A 17,943-nucleotide genomic window follows, 5' to 3' on the forward strand; every position below is an offset into this window, starting at 1 on the left:
CTAATCAGGGAAGTCTGTCCCCAGATGGCCTGTAGCTGAACTATGAGCCACTGAAAAGAAGTGAACCAACTTGGAGAAGATTGGAGATGCTTTTCCCCTACCCGGAAAGATTTCTATGGCAACCAGGTATCAGTCCCCAGCACTCAAGGAGATGTAAAGCTTTAAGCCTCTGGATTTGCCAACTGAGTCCTGGGACTGAAGAAGCCCCAGGCTTGGGGCCAAGAGCAAGTTTTTTGTTTGTTTTATTTTTTTTATTATGTTGTTAGCCACTTTATAGTACATCATTAGTTTTTGTTATAGTGTTCAATGATTTCATTAGTTGCATATAAGGAAGTTTATGGAAAAATAGGCTTTGATATTTAGCCTAGCAGAGACCAGCAGGAGCTAGGGACCCAAGTTTTCCCCAAGCCCATGATGCTGTTATGCTGTAGCCAAGATTAGCTCTATCACTGCTCTGCTCAAAAATAAGCTTAGCATAAACCTGCCTGGGCCACACAGCTATAGCTGGGCAGTCACAAACTGTCTGCAGGGTCTCCAGCTCCCCAGAAATAACTCAGGCCCCTTCCACCTCCAGCTGCTCTCTGGTTGTTTGAAGCTGCTATTATGATTTATGAATGAATGGGGATGTGTGGGGAGATTTCCTACCCTCCATACATCTTTCCTCCTCCTACCACATATAAACAGATTCTCAGAGGCTACAGCTTTCATACAGGACTTAGATCCCAAAAGCTATCAATGAAATTGCAGTGAAATCTGAGTGAAGGAATAAAATCAGAATTCCTCAAAAGGTTTTCATTTATGTATAGATTTAAGATCCATATAGTAAAAAAAAAAAATAAATCTGGTTCTATGTCTTCTAAATCACTTTAAATATTTTTAAACAGTAGATCGCCTTCAAATTTAACTATATGTGTTGCCTCATTTAGAAAGTTGGCAACTAGAATTCTTGATTAGATTTAACTGAAGTGTGGTTATTTACAACGAGATGCCAAGGTCTGGAATGAAGGGGGAATATCTCTAGTACTGAATGGTATTAAATTTTAAATGATAGAATCATCCTGGTGTACAGGCCTGTTTGTATAAATCAGACTTATGAATGGGTTAAAACCCAGCCTTCTCCAGAATCAGCATATAAAGCTCTAAGGTGTCTGCAAAAGGGATCTCCAACTTCCTTGAATGTCTTTAATAGCATGAATACTGTATGTTCTGTTAAAATCACGTGTCATCTCACATTAGCATTTCAGAGTTTGGGACAGGCTCACATCTAACATGTATTTTATCCTGGGTGGGCAGTACAGAGTAGAAGTATATGCAGTAGACCCAGACTGTCTGGGTTTGACTCCTGGCTTTATACTACTGATTAGCCACATGACTATGGGCAAATTTCTTAACCTCTCTGTCCTAATGTTCTGACCCATAAAACATAATGAGTACTTCTCCCATTGAGTTTTGGTGAGGTTAAATGAGTTCATCAGGAAATCATAATCTTTTCAATGTTTACTATGATCGTCTATTACATAGCTGACTGCCTTCTTGACTTAGAATGAGATGGAAAGTGGCCCCTCCATACTGGCTCAAACTAGTCAGAATACGCTGTTTCAAGGGAGGTTTTGTCACATACCTGAACCCCAGACTGAGGCAGAGTCTATCCCCTATGCCTGTCTTTGCCATCAAATCAGAAGCCCCACACTGTGATGCAGGAAACCTGTCCAATTCAGCCTTTCCTACCAGAAGCCTCTGCTGGTGAACCTGGAGTTTCATCTATAATTCATTTTGCCTAGATTTGGCCAGGTAATTGAAGATTGAGAAGGAACCGTGTTTCCTCTTATCATGAGCTAACCATGGTTCTCAGCCCAGAACAGCAGGAATAATCTAGCTCAAAAGATGGCATTGATTAATGTAATAACAATTCATTACAGATGCCTACCCAAGCCTATTATGTTACAAGAAAAAGGATCCACAAAAGCCTTAAAGTAACACTCACCTCTCTGGATTTGGAAAGACCAGAAGGGTGGTTGCCTGCCCTAACAGAGACTGTGCAGTGCAGCCCAGGGGCAGAAATGCTGAAACAGGCTGAAGCTACAAGGTTCCATGCTCCACCTCCTCACCCTGGGCCCTGGCTTTGACCCTCCAGTGCCAGCACTCACCCTGGCTTTGACCCTCCAGTGCCAGCACTCACCATTGCTCCAGAGTGTATGTCTCTTCTCATCTGTTTCTCTGTTTGTGAAAAGCATTTTTTGCTGTGTCAGTAAAGACTAATATTTTATAATCCTCCTGATGGAAGTAGGGGAATAACTGGTCTTCTGGGATCCAAGTGCAAATCCAAGAGATTTTCATAGTTGAACTTCCTGAACCCCCTGAGTGCTGCCAGGCAGCTCTGGGACTTGGAAGGAAGCATCAAACAGTACATCCTGATGATTTTTCATAGTGAGCATCAGAAGAATCCTAAGTTGTCCCAGATTGACCACCTGCCCTTCCCAAAGAGCCAGCCCCAAGAATAGCCTGGTGACAGATGGAGGCAGGTGGGGACCAAGGGGATAGTTAGAGACCAGGACACCCAACTGTCCTGCTGGAGCACCAGAGACCATGAAGAATTTCCATTTCTAGAGAGAATAAGTATAAGTTCTTTCCAAATCCTGCCAAAGAGAAACCAGATGGTGTAGCTAAAGAGATGTGCATGAGTGCTTTATACATGGGGAGCGTGTTAGAGAGGAGAAAAGAAGTTCTCTTTTTGTCCATACCTAGGGAATGAAGGTGCTTGAAAATGAAGCTATGATGATGAAGCAATAGCTCTCTCTCTCCTGGTAATACCCTTGGAGGTCACACATCAAGCATGATGTAGTAGAAAAGCTGGGATCTATTTCTGGGTCTGTCACTTACCAACTGTGTGATAACTAGCAAATTAACCCTTTGCGCCTTTTATGCTTCACTTATAAACTAGGAATAATGGTTATTTCTTGGGATTGTTAGAATTATCCTGGACTATGAAGGCATTCAGAAAAGGACTTGGCACATCATATAAGCTCCATATGCGCTCCTTTCCCTTCCAGTAGGAAATCGAGAACAGGCTTTCAGTAATGTCTGGACGCCCCGGTCTTGCCCATCCACAGATCACATTTCCCCTACCACTCATAGAGTTTTGGGCAGGGTGGGAGGAGGTGGTTTAAATAAACTTTTTATTTGGGGATACATTCAGATTTACAGAAAAGTTACAAAAATAGTGTAATTTCTATATATCCTTCCTCTAGTCTCCTTAATGTTAACAACATACATAAACATGGTACATTTGTCAGAACCAAGGAATTAATAATGGTACGTTGCTATTAACTAAAGTCCAGATTTTATTGAGATTTTGACAGGTTTTCCATTAATATCTATTTTTTGGTCCTGGATCCAGTGCAGAGAACCACACTGCAATTAGTCATCATGTCTCCTTAGTCTCTTCTGGTCTGTGATAGTTTCTCAGTTTTTCCTTGGTTTTCATGACCTTCAGAGTTTTGAAAAATATTGGTCAGTTATTTTGTAGAAGGTCAGAGCATTTAATTGACTAACTTCAACCATCCCCTCCTTCCTTTCTCTCCAGCATGGAGAGGAGGACAATGTAGAGGTAATAGGCTACCGCGCAGGATGTCCTGACTCCTCTTTATTCCTCTCCAGGTCCCAGTGTGTCCTGCAGACTCAAGAACAGGACATTTCAAGGTTCTGTCTGCTTGAGGCCATTAGCATTTCCTGAGGTTTTCCCGATTAGGAGACCAACTCTGTCCTCCATGGGCTGCACCCCAGTATAAGGCTTTCCCATACTTACCACACACCCTTTTCCTCATTCATTGAAATTTTACAAGTTTTTCAGGTTCTTATGTTTCAGGCTCTAAAAAGCAGATAATTTTTAATGGATAGTTAACTATTTTTTTTATTAACCATGTTGAAATATGCACATCTTTCTGATGAAATTGTTTCTTTTGGTTTTCTAGCTCTGCATTCAGAGATGCATTCTTTGCCTTAAAACTAATAAATATGGCTAATGCTAGTTTATCTCTCAAATCTGGAATGGGAGGGAAGATGGTAAATGGAAGTAGATGGATGAAACCTGAGACCAATTCCATCTGCTCCTGAGAGACTATTCTATTCATTCTAAAATCTACATTATCCAGTAGTCTTTTAAGTGGTTCACAATATTGGGGTTCCTATATTCACTGTACTTTACCTAGAGATTAATCAGTTTCCAATCCTATCCTCTAGTAATTTATGCCTCCAAAAGAAAAAATGTGTAAAAACTAAAATGGACTCTTTAGTAGACAAGAGGGAAATAGAGAAGTCTTTATATAAAGAAGATGGTATTTGACTTGAGACTGAGAAGAGTTGGTCTTAAATATGTAGAAATAAAATGCTTGCCAAGGGGGTACCTGGGTGGTTCAGCTGGTTAAGCATCTGCCTTCAACTCAGGTCATGGTCCTGGGGTCCTGGGATCGAGCTCTGCATCAGGCTCTCTGCTCAGCTGAGAGTCTGCTTCTCCCTCTGCCCCTCACTCTGCTCATGCATGCTCTCTCTCTCTCATAAATAAATAAAATATTTTTTAAAAAAAGTCTTGCCAGGACTGTAGTTAAGATCATTGTATATGAAATCAAACAGGGCTTAAACCCCCTATTACTAAACTAGATACCTTGTGCCAGGTACCTAGACTCTAAATGCATCAGTTTTAATTAGTAATAATCAGGTGAACAAGATAACCCATCCAGTGGATATTGATCAGTCTCTGCTCCAGTGACCTGTTGCCATTCAATGGGCTTCTATACAAGAGTCCATATCAGTAGAGGTAAACAGAGAAGCCTCCATGAGGGAAAACCTAGGCTCAGGTAGAGCCTCTAACCCTGCTGCTCTGGACAGATACATAAAAGACCAACTCTAAGCCTGAATTTTCACTACTTTTAGAATATAGACAGTCTTCTAGTGGCACATGGGTTGAATTGAACCAACAGCAATTTGTCCTCACAAAATAGATGGTAATATTCCAAAGACAGATTCATTTTCTCTCCTACACTGCTTCTGCCAGCACCATGATTTTTAGACTTACACCATCAGGATATCCCAACATCACTTGCAACTGAGAAACTGATTTTGCAGTCAAAGAATTCTGATAATGGGATTGCCCTATGGAATGCATTAGTCTTACAATGTACACCACCAGCCAGAAAAAGTTGGCCCAGTAAGACTATGAGATGCCCTGCTAAAGGCACAGCTCTGACACCAGTTTGGAAACCCTACCCTATGAGATAGGAAGGTTGTCCCATAAATTCTGGTAGAATCAAGGGGGGAGGTAGAAGTGGCCCCTCTTATCACCAAATTAGTAACTCCTTTATAGAACACTTTCTTTCCATCCCCCAACATAGGGCTCAGCCTGTTTGGGAGGGCCTAGTTAAAAAAAAAAAAAAAAAAAGACTTTCTACCAGAGTAAGCAAACCTGGTTCTAATAAATTGGAGTTTGCAACCATCCCATTGCTCTGTGGGTCTCCTTCAGCCACTGATGAAATAGAGGATAGGCTTTCTATACCGGCTGGAGTGACCTATTCCTATTACCAAGGAGAATTTAAGAGTGGCTGGTACATAATAGAGCAAGAAGGACTATGCCTAAAACCCAAAATATACATTGGAGAGATTCCTAGTTATGACTGCCTGATGACAATGGCCAGTGCATTAAAGACAGGAACATTAAGGATACTGATCCTTCAGGAATGATTTGGATGACTCACCAGGAAAAGAACACTGAAGTACTAACGTACAGGCAGTGAGTGAGAGAAATTTGGAATTAGTAGCAACTTTGGTCTTATAGCCAATACCAAGGTGGGGACTGTTGCAGCATGTATGTGTTATATTCATCGATCTATATGCATATTATTGAACATGTACCAAAGCAACCTTGTGGTGTATATTAATATCTTTAATAGGTAAGTACATTGACGTTCAGAGAGATGGCACGTGGCTGGTAAATAGCAGGGTTAGCCCTGAATCCATGACTGCCCTATCATGAGATCTATGTTCTTTTCTACCACACCCAACAGTGGCTTACTCAGTGCCGATAGGAATGAGTGAATGCAGTGATGTGAAGCAGAGTCATTTTCTGAGTGTCTGCAAATTCATACGTAGGTCTCTTTTTTTTTTTTTCCACCTTGCTTTCTGGAACTATGTTCCAGGAATCAAATCAGTACAGTGATACAGTTTGGATATTAGAGGTCATCTAATAACCTCCCACTATACAAATTCTCTTAATAACAGAACTGGAAATTTCAAAGAGGCATGAAGTGTTTTTAGGTTTCCTAAATCTATAGAAAACATTTAGCAAAGTTCAACTGATGTTTTTACCTTAAGTTACACAGGGACAAAAAAATATGAGTTGGAAGGAACTGAGAATTCTTCTAGTCTCATCACCCTTCCTTTTTTTCCCCTTCCTCCTCTACAGCTTTAAACCACATCCCTCCCAGCTGCCCCTGCAGCCTCTGCTTGAGCTGATGGGGCAGTCTGCTATCTCTGGGCTGTCACTAAAATGAGGGTCTTCCCTGGACCTTTAACTCTCATGCACCTACTTACTATGTCTCTTCAAGCAAGTCACTTTACTCCATTTAGACTCCATGTCCTCTCCTGGAATGTGAGTTTTATAACTCCTCAATCACTAAATTTCTATGTGGCTTATTAAATCATATAACCTGACATAGCAACAGTATCCACAATAGTCAAAAGATGGAAGCCATTCAAGTGTCCATTCACAGATGAATGGATAAACAATTGGGATATTATTCAGCCTTTAAAAGGAAGGAAATCCTGTCACCTGCTACAACATGGATTAACCTTGAGGACCTTTTAAGTGAAATAAGCCAGTCACAAAAGTACAAATACTGTATGATTCCACTTATATCGGAGCACCTAAAGAAGTCAAATTCATAGAGACAGAAAATTGAATGGTAGCTGCCAGGTGCTGAGGGGAGGGGATAATGGGGGAATTATTGTTGAACAGGTAACAGGTTCATTTGGGCAAGATGAAAAAAGTTCTATGGATGGCGCCAATGGTCACACAAGGAAGTGAATGTATTTAATGCCACTGAACTATATACTTGAAAATGGTTACGACGGTAAATTGTTCTATTTTACTACAATTTTTAAAATAAAAAAAGTAACCTCAGAAAATCCCTAGCTCAGTGACAAGTACACAGTTGGTGCCTACTAAATGTCAATTCTTTTCTTACCACTCACTGGCGTGACACCTGCCTCAGGGTCATGCGGTATAAATCCCTCACCCCCTGATGTTAAAAGAATATCAAGTCTTTCCTCAGAAGGATTTGTTTCTGGAAGTAGGAAGCAGAGGGTGGCGTGTAAGGGAGAGCTCCAGGCGCTGTTGTCACCATCCAAACCTCCCTAAGAGCAGCTCCCAGACGTGGGCACGGCACAACACACAGGTGTGGAGTAATGATGACCAGTGTCAAAGGAGGCAACATAATTCCTCCATCTTAGATGCGATATTTTATCTTATTAGAGTCTGAGGACACGGGAGGGAGCGCGAAGCAAGGACAAAATGCTGCGGAGCTCTCTCTAGGGCCAGCCCGGGGCTTCCGCCACCTGCTGCGCCCCAGCTCTGCCCCGCCTCACGGAACGCCCTCTCCTCCCACTCTCCGCCCCTCAGCCCGCCTCCCTTGCAGACGTGATTCCTACCGGAAATCGAAAGTGAAAATAGGAAACCTGCCGCCGGCTGCTGAGTACCCTGAAAAGGTGAGTGCCTCGCCCAGACCCTAGTGCCCGAGCCCTGGCTGGGGGACCTCTCTCCCCTGCCCCAGATCCGAAGGGCCCCTTCCATCCATTGCTCACCCCTAAAGCCTGCAGTCCCAGTTCTCCCTTCACAGTGGGACTCGCCCAGCCCCAGCCCAGCAATTCCCCCCAGCTCCGGCCGCGGTTGGCAGCCTGTCTGGGAGGGGGCCCGGCTATGAAAGTGAATTCCAAGCCACCGGGAAGGGGGAAGGGGCCAGGGCCGCCGTGCTGCTACCGCCTGAGCGGGGCAGAAGCGGGGCGGCAACCTAGCTTGGAGCATGGTCTGGGGACTCCCGTCGGCAGTTCCCCTCTGGGGGTGAGGGTTTAGGGTTAGGAGTTAGGGTTAGAGTTAGAGAGGGGCAGGATGGTTTCAGATGTTAGAAACATGAGTCCGTGGGGCGCCTGGGTGGCTCAGTTGGTTAAGCGACTGCCTTCGACTCAGGTCATGATCCTGGAGTCCCGGGATCGAGTCCCACATCGGGCTCCCTGCTCAGCGGGGAGTCGGCTTCTCCCTCTGACCCTCCTCCCTCTCGTGCTCTCTATCTCATTCTCTCTCTCTCAAATAAATAAATAAAATCTTAAAAAAAAAGAAAAAGAAACATGAGTCCTCGCCCCAGAGGCAATGAAGACAGCTACCAGGTTCCCAGGAAGGAGAGGAGAACCCAGGGAGCGCTTGACCACACATTTGTGTGTATAGAAACACAAACATGTAAGTCCATACATACCTACAGGTATATATGCATACAGATAGACATATATAAATATGTACATAATCACAGATATGTATAACTCCTGCCATTATTGTGCAGATTAATGAAGATGTTTGCAAAGCATGAAGCTCCTTGTCAGGCACATGGAGTGTGCATAGTAAATGGCCCCTATCATTGATGATCAGCTCCTCAGCAGAGGACTGGTGACCCGAGAGGGGAGAGGAAAAGCCTGGGCACGGAGGATGGAGCAGAGATGGCCATGATGAAAATAGAGTTGTAAACAGCTTTATCGCTGAAGTTCTCAATAACATTCAGTCTCTTTGGGGGACTCAGTTTCCCCTTCTGTCTGACTACATAAGTAGATGAGACTAGAGAGGAGAAGCTCTTATTATTCAAGTTAATGTTCTGGTCTTATTTTCACCCTTTCCACTTCACTCATCCTCATGTTTTTCTTTGGATTGTTTTTTCTCACACAACACTTACCTTCTCATTTTCTTTTCTCGTCTCCCCACTAGGCTACCCCAGGATCTCCCCAGTGCTGCTTACTAAGAACACTATCCTTATGGCCTCAGCAGCGCCGTTGGCAATGATGTGGGAGGAGGTCACGTGCCCTATCTGCCTGGATCCCATGGTGGAGCCTATGAGCATTGAATGTGGCCACAGCTTCTGCAATGAGTGCATCTCTGAGGTCGGGAGAGGTGGGGGCGGCACCTGTCCTATATGTAAGCACAAGTTCTTGCTCCGAAACCTCCGACCCAATTGGCCACTAGCTAACATGGTGGACAACCTCAAACAAATGGGCCAGAGTGCCAAGGAGGGCACACAGGGGGAGCAGTGTAAGGTACACGGAGAGAAACTGCACCTGTTCTGTGAGGAAGATGGGAAGACCCTTTGCTGGGTGTGTTCCCAGTCCCAGAGCCACCGTAACCACCACATGGTCCCTATTGAGGAGGCTGCTCGGGAATACCAGGTGAGGCCTTAGCACAGAGGCATGAGCAGGTAGAAGGGAGATGGGTCCCTGGGGGGTGCTTTGTTCCCCAGAGCTGGGGGGGGCAGAGTCACCTGTGGAGTGGAGGGGTTGGGGAAACGTAAGGGGTCTCCCACCTTCCATGTCTAATTTAAGCAGAGAACTGCAAGCTCAGCACAACTTTCTCATTCCCTAGGAGCAGGGAATATGCTTGGGAAAATGCTACAAGGATCACATTTCCTTGTGGCCTCCTGGTTAATTAGGAATGAGTAGTGCCCCACCCCTGTACCGCCCCCCCCCCAACAGTATGGCTGTATTTTTAAGAAACATCCGCAGAATTCCTACCCCAGTCAGACTGTAGTCTTTCCTCTTTCTCTGCACTCAGGCTTTTCAAAGTACCAGCATGGTGGTCGTCTTCATGCCACCCCACCCCACTTCTTGGTCTGGTTGGGCACTAATCTATCTTTCTTTGCAGGAGAAGCTACAGGTGGCATTAGGGAAACTGAGAAAAGGACAGGAGTTGGCTGAGGAGTTGGAAGTGAATATTTCAACAAAGAGAGCAGCCTGGAAGGCAAGTGTCGCATCCAAAAGGGAATCTCAGATCAGAAGCCAGGGTAGAGTCCAGGGTCCCGGTCTCAAGCCCTAACCATAGCTGTGCCCATCTGGGGAGTGATAGTATATCTCCAAGAACCAGCTGTTCTCTAGGTCTCCTGATAGAGGAGAATAAAAAGGAGAAAATTCCCAATCAGAAAAATCAAGAGTCTTAAAAGAAGGTGCCAAGAGGAACAAGACATACCCTAAAGCTCCTGATCCTTGAACCTAGTCTTAAAACATGACAGCACCCCTGCCTTGGTGTCTGGGACAGAGGTCCCCCAGGAGAGATGCCCAATGGCTAGACCTGTCAGGAAATGACAAGGGCTGTGAGGAACAGACTTACGGGAATGACCAAGGCCAGACATAGAAAAACCAGTGTGAGTGGGTAGTTGCTTGACCATGTCCAGATCACTGGTCCAAAGTAGAACGGACAACTAAAGCTTGTTCTGCCTCTGTAACTGGGAGATGGGGCGGTCAGGGATTAGAGGAATGGAGGGAACTCATGGCCAATAAAGCCCAGAAAAGGAAGATTTGGGATCAGAGAAGGGTAAGTCAGACTGTGGTGGCAAAAGGAGTCATCGTGTGTCATCGGGTGACCCTCAGTCACTAACAGGAGAGGCCAAGCAAAGATTATCCCAAAGACTCCCGTTCCTCAAAAACTGAGGAACAGTGTTGTGAGCCTGTGTTTGGGAGGTTGTTGGCGGTGGGGACGGGTCACTCTCTCAGGAACTCAGAGGTATGAAAACAGAGCGGCACCGTTGGGGGCTGACTGGGTTTTGAAAGAGGCCGTAGAAAGTCTGATACCACGGGCAGTGCAGCTGTGGTTGTAGGACAGCTGCAGTGGGCCTCCCCATAATCCCATCTCCCTCTCAGCCCAGAGGCCTCACCCACACGCCTCCCCAGCAAAACAGTATGTGTACGTACACGTGTTCTCAGACCCAGGGTGCTGAGTCTGCGGGAATAGAAACAGATAATGAACACCTTCCTTCCCGAAGCTGAGGAGATTTTGATCAAAACCTTCTCTTTCCGTTGACACCAAAGAGCCAGATTGAGACACACAAACTGAGGATTCACGCAGAGTTTGTACAGCAGAAAAACTTCCTGGCTGTGGAGGAACAGCGGCAACTGCAGAGGCTAGACACGGAGGAGAGGGAACAACTGAGAATCCTGGGGGAGGTGGAGGCCGCGCTGGCCCAGAAGAGCCAAGCCCTGCAGGAGCTGGTCATGGAGCTGGAGCGGAGGAGCAGGGCCTCAGCCCTGGAGCTGCTGCAGGTGAGCCGGCCCCCCTCCCTGCAGCCCAAGGAGAAACTGAAAAATGGGCAGCCTCAGGGAGCTCTAGCATCAGCAAATGGAAACCCAGTGCCTGGAATAACCGGATTTCAGACCCATGAGTGGTTTGCATTCAAGCCCTGGAAAGGTCCCGATTTAGGAGGGAATTTTCCTTGCGGCAGTTAAAAAGAACATGCATCCCCGTTAGAGCCTGCTCTGACACATACCAGGTTCACGACCTTGAGAAAGTTCCTTAACCTTTCCGAGTGTCAGGTTTCTCATATGTTAAGTGGCTAGTAATATCTCAAAGGATTTTTGTGAGGATAAATGAGAGAAACCACAAAAGCTTCTACATGAGGGTTTGGCCATAGGAAAGTTCTCATACATGTAACTGAAAACACGGCACTAGAAATTAAGAGACAGTAGCCCAGCCCCAGCCCTGCCACCAATTGTCACCATCATTCTAGGGCAAGTGCTTTTCTTTTCCTAGACCTACTTTCTCCATTTGTGAAACAAGCAGGAGGAAGTGGACTGAATAACAAGGATTCCCCAGATGTTAGTCACGATGTGTTGTCTTCACACTTCCTGCCACTTCCGTGGACTACCCAAATCCTGTTAGCATGTTGTTTCCTTGACACTGTCTCACTCTTTCATCGGAAGAAATTTAGCATAAAAGGAAATTTGCCCTAAGCACTCGTAGCCACAAAATCCTGTGTTAATATGTTACTGATTTTTTCTTTCTATTTTCATGACAACAGTGGCCATTTCTTAAATAGCACATAGGACACGCTTCAGTGTATTCATTCTGTCATGACAATGCAGTGAGGTATGGGTGCTGTTATCCCCATTTTATAGATGGGAAAACAGAGGGGCAGAGAGTTTGAGAAACTTAGAGGCTAAAGCTGAGTAACTTGACCACTTTCACCCAAATAGTAAGAGGCAGAGCTAAAAATAAGCATATAACTTTTTTTAAAAAAAACTCACCCACGTATGTTCTACTTAAAATCATCTCGCATCCCCTAATATGTTTGCCTTGTTTTGGGAAACTGTTGACCAGAGGGTCTCAAAAGTCCCTTCTGCTCTAACCTCCTACAGTTTCTCTCTTCCCCAACCTTTTCAAGGTCTCTGTCAGATGTGGTCATGAAGCTATTCTTGTTTTTTATATTTTGTTTGTTTCTTCTCCTCATTCTCTAAATCTTGCTTCTGCCCAACACTGAGCCGTGCTTTCTAACACACTTTTGACTAGGCCTAGGAGTGTCCGTTCCCAGGGAAGGGCTCCCAAGCCCTGCCACAGCATATTCTCAAATGATTCAATTTCACATGCGTGAGAAAGTAGCATTAACTCCAGCGTAAAACAGAGCCCTTCCTTCCCAAACAACACAAGCCTGCAAATGAGATGGAGCAGTTTCTGTGCATCCTGACCTGGCCATTCTCACCCTGTGACTGTCTCTGGGCCTCAGCCAGGCTGGGCTACTTGTTCCTTTCCACTGTCCCCCCACTCCTCTACCCACAAATCTGGGCCTTCTGCTTTGTCTTCTGAATCAGTGTCCTTAAACTGGTCATCCTTCCCCTCGCTATAGGTCATACCCATGCCAGTTACCCTGGTTACCGCACAAACATCCACACCCTTTCTCCTCCAAGCTGGTCAGAAATATTTCCGGTATTGGCCCAGAGGAACAATAGGGTAGAGCAATGTCCCATGGGCCTCGGGGGCATCACCTCACCCACAGAACTGAGGTCTCCATGAGAAACCAGTGATCCAGAATTTACACTCTATCTCTTTTCTCCTCAGGAGGTGAAAAGTGTCCTGGGAAGGTAAGGAGAGGTTTTCTTTGTAAGGGGAGAGGGTGACAGGAAGCATATACACCTGTGGAAAAGGTTTTTGAGTTAGAAAAACATGCACTGATGTTTTCCCCATTCTCCTCCCTATTCTCAAAGACCCAGTCCTCCATAAAATATTTTCTGGTCTGAAGCTAATTAATGGGCATCTCGGTTGGTGAGTTGCCCAAGGTAATTGGACTTTAAAAGCTTTACAAAGTGAAGCCCCGACAAACCGGGAAAGTCTGTGAAGTTCTGAGTCCACAGCCTGCTAGGTAAAAAGAATCTAGCTGGTTATAAATCTCCCAGAAAGAGCCAGGTGTGAGACCAGCAGCATGGGGCATGGGCAGGACTCCTTGGGGATCCTTACGGAAGTGACTCCATCTGTAGCAGATGCCTCACCTGTGAAATGTAACAGAACGTGCTTGCCTGCTGACCTCAGGCTTGGGGAAGAGATAGAGACTGTCCAGTAGCTTCAGGGGGCCCATGGAACCAGGAAGGCCTAGATAGGAACCAAGTCCTACATCTTTTTGCCTTCCACCCCCCCCCCACCCCGCCCCAGGATCCTAACACAGGTGTTTGTAAATTTGCACTAAACTGGTATCCACGAGGGAGGCTGTAGTGTCATGGTTCAGGAGGGTGGGGCAGGAGTTGGAAAGAGGGTCTGTAACTGTTTGCCCCAGGAGTGAGTCTTGGAACCTGAAGGAGCTGGACGTCACCTCCCCAGACCTGAGGAGTGTGTGCCTCGTGCCAGGGCTGAAGAGGATGCTGAGGACATGTGGAGGTGAGGCGAGCCCCGGGACTGTGGGACTGGGGAACAAAGTGGGTGATGAGGGTGCTCAGTGAGTCCCAGGGTCAGGGAGAGATGGCAGGTCAGGGTAGGTGAGCAGGGACGGAGAGGCAGTTCCCTCAAAAGTCAGGCCTGGGAGTCCTCTCCTCCCACAGTGAGGCCACAGTCACCTCCCGCCACCAGCCCAGGGTTCCTGATTCCCCTCCCTCTCCCAGCCTGACTGTGGTCCTCTCGCTGCAGTGCACGTCACTCTGGATCCGCACACGGCCAATCCATGGCTCATCCTTTCAAAGGATCGGAGACAAGTGAGGCTTGGAGACAGCCAGCAGGAAGTGCCGGAAAATGAGGACAGATTTGACAGTTACCCCATGGTCCTGGGTGCCCAGTGCTTTGACTCTGGAAAGGTTTACTGGGAGGTAGATGTGACAGGAAAGGAGGCCTGGGACCTGGGCGTTTGTAGAGACTCTGTGCAAAGGAAGGGGCAATTTTTGCTCAGCCCTGAGAACGGCTTCTGGACCATTTGGCGGTGGAATGAGCAAAAATATGAGGCTGGCACCTGCCCCCAGACTCCCCTCCACCTTCAGGTGCCTCCACGCCAAGTTGGGATCTTCCTGGACTGTGAGGCCCACATTGTGTCCTTCTACAACATCACTGACCATGGCTCCCTCATCTATACCTTCTCTGAATGTGCCTTCGCTGGACCTCTGCGGCCCTTCTTCAGTACTGGTTTTAATGATGAAGGAAGAAATGCAGCCCCTCTTGTCCTCTGTCCACTGGAGATGGGATGATAGGGATCCACTGACCTGTGGCGGCACTTTCTGGACACCAACACCCCCCCTTGTTGGTGCCCTTCTCAGCCAGAGCCTGCCTCATTTCCCCAGGAACTCAACCACTTGTCTCTGCAGAGGGGTGAGGATACCAGCAAGCAGACTTTGGCAGGGAATTCACTGAAAATCGACATCAAATAACCTTCAACATCAGCATTCCTGCACTAGAGTGCTTTCTGATTCCCTCCATGAAACAAACTACTTCTATTTGGCCCAAATCACCTAGATCAACCAAAACTTGTTTCTGCCGCCTTTATGTGACCCAAATCTTGTTTCCTCCTCTCCATCTCTAGACCTTTGGTCAGATCTCTTATACACCTTGCATGGTTTGCGAAGGGGCTTCCTAAATGCATTGGGCCTCAACCTACCCCATTCAGTCCTTGTTCTTGTATACATCAAGGATTACTGTTGCAACATACACACATCAGATCATCAGTGGCTCCACACCACCAATAGAAAAACAGTCATCCTTTGAAAATAAAGGCTGAATGATGTATTCCTTAGATTGCCACATTACATATCCAGCCCCTGGCTCCCCCATCCCTACCATGCTCTTCCAACCACATCTTGTTGATAATGGAGTTGGTCGAAAGGTGTATCAATCTAAATGGAAGGTGGGATGGATTTTTGATATGTCAACTTGGCTAGGCCGTAAGCCCCCAGTTTTTCAATCACTAATCTAAATGTTGCTGTGAAGGCATTTTGTAGATGTTATTAAAGTCCATAATCATTTGACTTTAAGGGAGATTGGATTAGGCCTGCCCAACTTATCCAGGACAATTAAGTGAAAGACCTTAAGAGCAGAACTTCACTGAAGTTCACTGAAGATGATCCATCTACCACTAGTACCTTTAGCTCCTGCCAGAGTTACATCCTGCTGTTCCTGATGCCCTGCCTTGCAGATTTAGGACCTGCCTTGCCAACCCCCACAATTGCATAAGTGAGTTCCTTGCAATAAATCTCTTCACATTTATCTCCTACTAGTTCCGCTCCTTTGGTGAACCTGATGGGTATGAAGGCCAGGACTGCAGTAACAGCATCACCTCGTGATAGCAAACAATCTCTTGAGTTTAAACTTTTGAGGTTGGAACAAGAAGTGCTACACTCAAGTGGTAGTAGGCTGTGAGAGAACAGCTGTCCTTCCAACAACCTGAGTCCTTGTCTAAAATAGAATCTCAGGAGGAGAGGCTGGGAAAATGGCAGAGTAGGAAGACCCTAAGCTCACTTCCTCCCGTGGCTACAACTAGATAACACCCACATCAGTGTAGATAACCCAGAAAATGGCCTAAAGACTGGCAGAACAAACCACCACTAAAGATAGAGAAGAGGCCACATTGACAAGGTAGGAAGGGTAGAGATGTGACCGAGAGCTAGATGGACCGTAGGCCAACCACAGGAATGAGGGAGCCACTGGAGCAGAGAAGAGCAAGAAGCAGACTATCACTCCAGGGAGCCTGCGTGGGGAGGACCAATTCCTATAACCTTTGGCATCAAAAACCAGAAGGGCTGAATTTCATGAGTTCTTACAATCAGTGGGACTTACAGCCTGGAATTTTAAAACTTAGCTGGCTTGGCCCTGGTTGAGAGTCCTGAGGATGATAGGAAGTTGAGTGCCAGACCTTCAAGAGCATGACAAACAGCCCTCAAAGATTCAGCATAGAAGCAGCCATTTGAAAGAACACCTGGGGCGTGTTGGAGCGAGTATTCCTCATCTCAGAGCACATCCTAGAGGGGCAGGGTTTGCTGAGGCACTCCTCCAGGAACAAAGGAGCTGATAGACCCTATCTCCCTTCCCCACCACCCAGCATAAACACAGGGCTAAAAACAGTGGGAAAATAAAGGATTAGTATGGAATGTGACCTGTATTCCTTGAATGCCCTTCGAAAGACAGGAGTAGAGACTAAAATTGTGCTTCATTATTAATATTAGTAATCATTTGCCTATTTGGACTGCTTAAGTGTATACTGCTCCTGAATTGAACACCTGGGTGATGGCTCAAACAGGTGAGCTCATGAGGCTTATCATTGGGAGACCAAGTATGGGTAGGAGCGAGCCTAGGGGAGCAGGAGAATTTCAGCTTGCTACTCGCTCACCTGGTCAACTGCTATGCATCCTGACATTGGGGCTTCATTTGGGGGAATAAATGCTCATGCAGTGAACAAATCTTTTTTTGTGGCATGAAACTTCAGAGGCTGCTCCGATAGTCCTACAAACAGAATATTGACTTCCATAAATATCAAGCTAGTTTGATCATACAGTTCAAGAAAACCCATCTTTTCATTCAGCCATCCTATTTGGAGTGTTTCACCTTGTGTCTTAATAACCCACGAGTTTGAAATCCTGAATAGGGGCTCTCATTGTCTTGGTGTTAAAGGCCATCTGTACTCCTACATATTTTTCGGTCAGGACTCAGTCATTTAATAAACCTTGACTAAGCATTTATTATGTATCAAACAGTATGCTCAGTTCTGGAAATAAGAGAAAAAATAGTAAGATCCCAAGCTTCATGAGGTTATCATTCAAGAGGTAGAAATAGACACTTCACACGTAAAAAACACTGAGATAGTCAGACTCTGATAAGTACACGACGGAAAATAAGAAAGGGGATTGGATGCAATAGAAGAGGGTACCATAGGTGAAGAAGTAATTGTCTGGAAGAACATTTCTCAATAAGAAAGAGTCCTCTGTAGGAAAAGCTAGTTGGAGAACATTCTAGGCTGAGGGTACAGTCTGTACAAAATTTCAGCAGCCAGAGAGAGGATGAGAATTTGCCAATATAGCTCCTGGGTTGCGAAGATCTACTTTACAGACTCTCTCTTCCATTTCGCAACCTTGAAAATTACCTAACTGTTCTAAGCCTCAGAATTCCTATCTTCATTGCAGAATTTTTAATGGTGATATGTAAGTTAGACAAAACACCTAGCAGGGTCTCTAGCATGTAACAGGTGTCGAGGAAATGATCACTCACTGTCATCACCATTAGAAATATAAAAATCTAAAAGAAAAAAAATGGGAGGAAAATAGTTTCTTTGCCACAAAAAGTTGTTCACCTGGAGCCTGAAATATCCTTGACTGATGCCATCTCAGGAGGCAAGAAACCATTAATACTTCTACTATTCAGCTGAGAATGTTCTTGTTTTAGGATTTCTCCAACAGACTCAAACAAGATAGGAGATG

At 45.6% G+C, this 17,943-nt stretch overlaps 1 protein-coding gene across 1 annotated transcript; it reads left to right on the forward strand.

Annotated features, from left to right (window-relative positions):
* The first annotated feature begins 7,699 nt into the window (after positions 1-7,699).
* Positions 7,700-15,739, forward strand: TRIM21 (tripartite motif containing 21). Its single transcript, XM_028116007.2, has 7 exons — positions 7,700-7,755; positions 9,017-9,471; positions 9,944-10,039; positions 11,104-11,334; positions 13,124-13,146; positions 13,833-13,933; positions 14,180-15,739. Exons 2-7 carry the CDS (start codon positions 9,064-9,066, stop codon positions 14,725-14,727), a joined length of 1,407 nt encoding a protein of 468 aa, XP_027971808.1. The 5' UTR covers positions 7,700-7,755; positions 9,017-9,063; the 3' UTR covers positions 14,728-15,739.
* The last annotated feature ends 2,204 nt before the right edge of the window (positions 15,740-17,943 follow it).

The sequence above is a fragment of the Eumetopias jubatus genome, unplaced genomic scaffold (assembly GCF_037043125.1).
Source record: "Eumetopias jubatus isolate StellerSeaLion01/CBP00866 unplaced genomic scaffold, mEumJub1_p1.0 scaffold_13, whole genome shotgun sequence".
Lineage (NCBI taxonomy): Eukaryota > Metazoa > Chordata > Mammalia > Carnivora > Otariidae > Eumetopias > Eumetopias jubatus.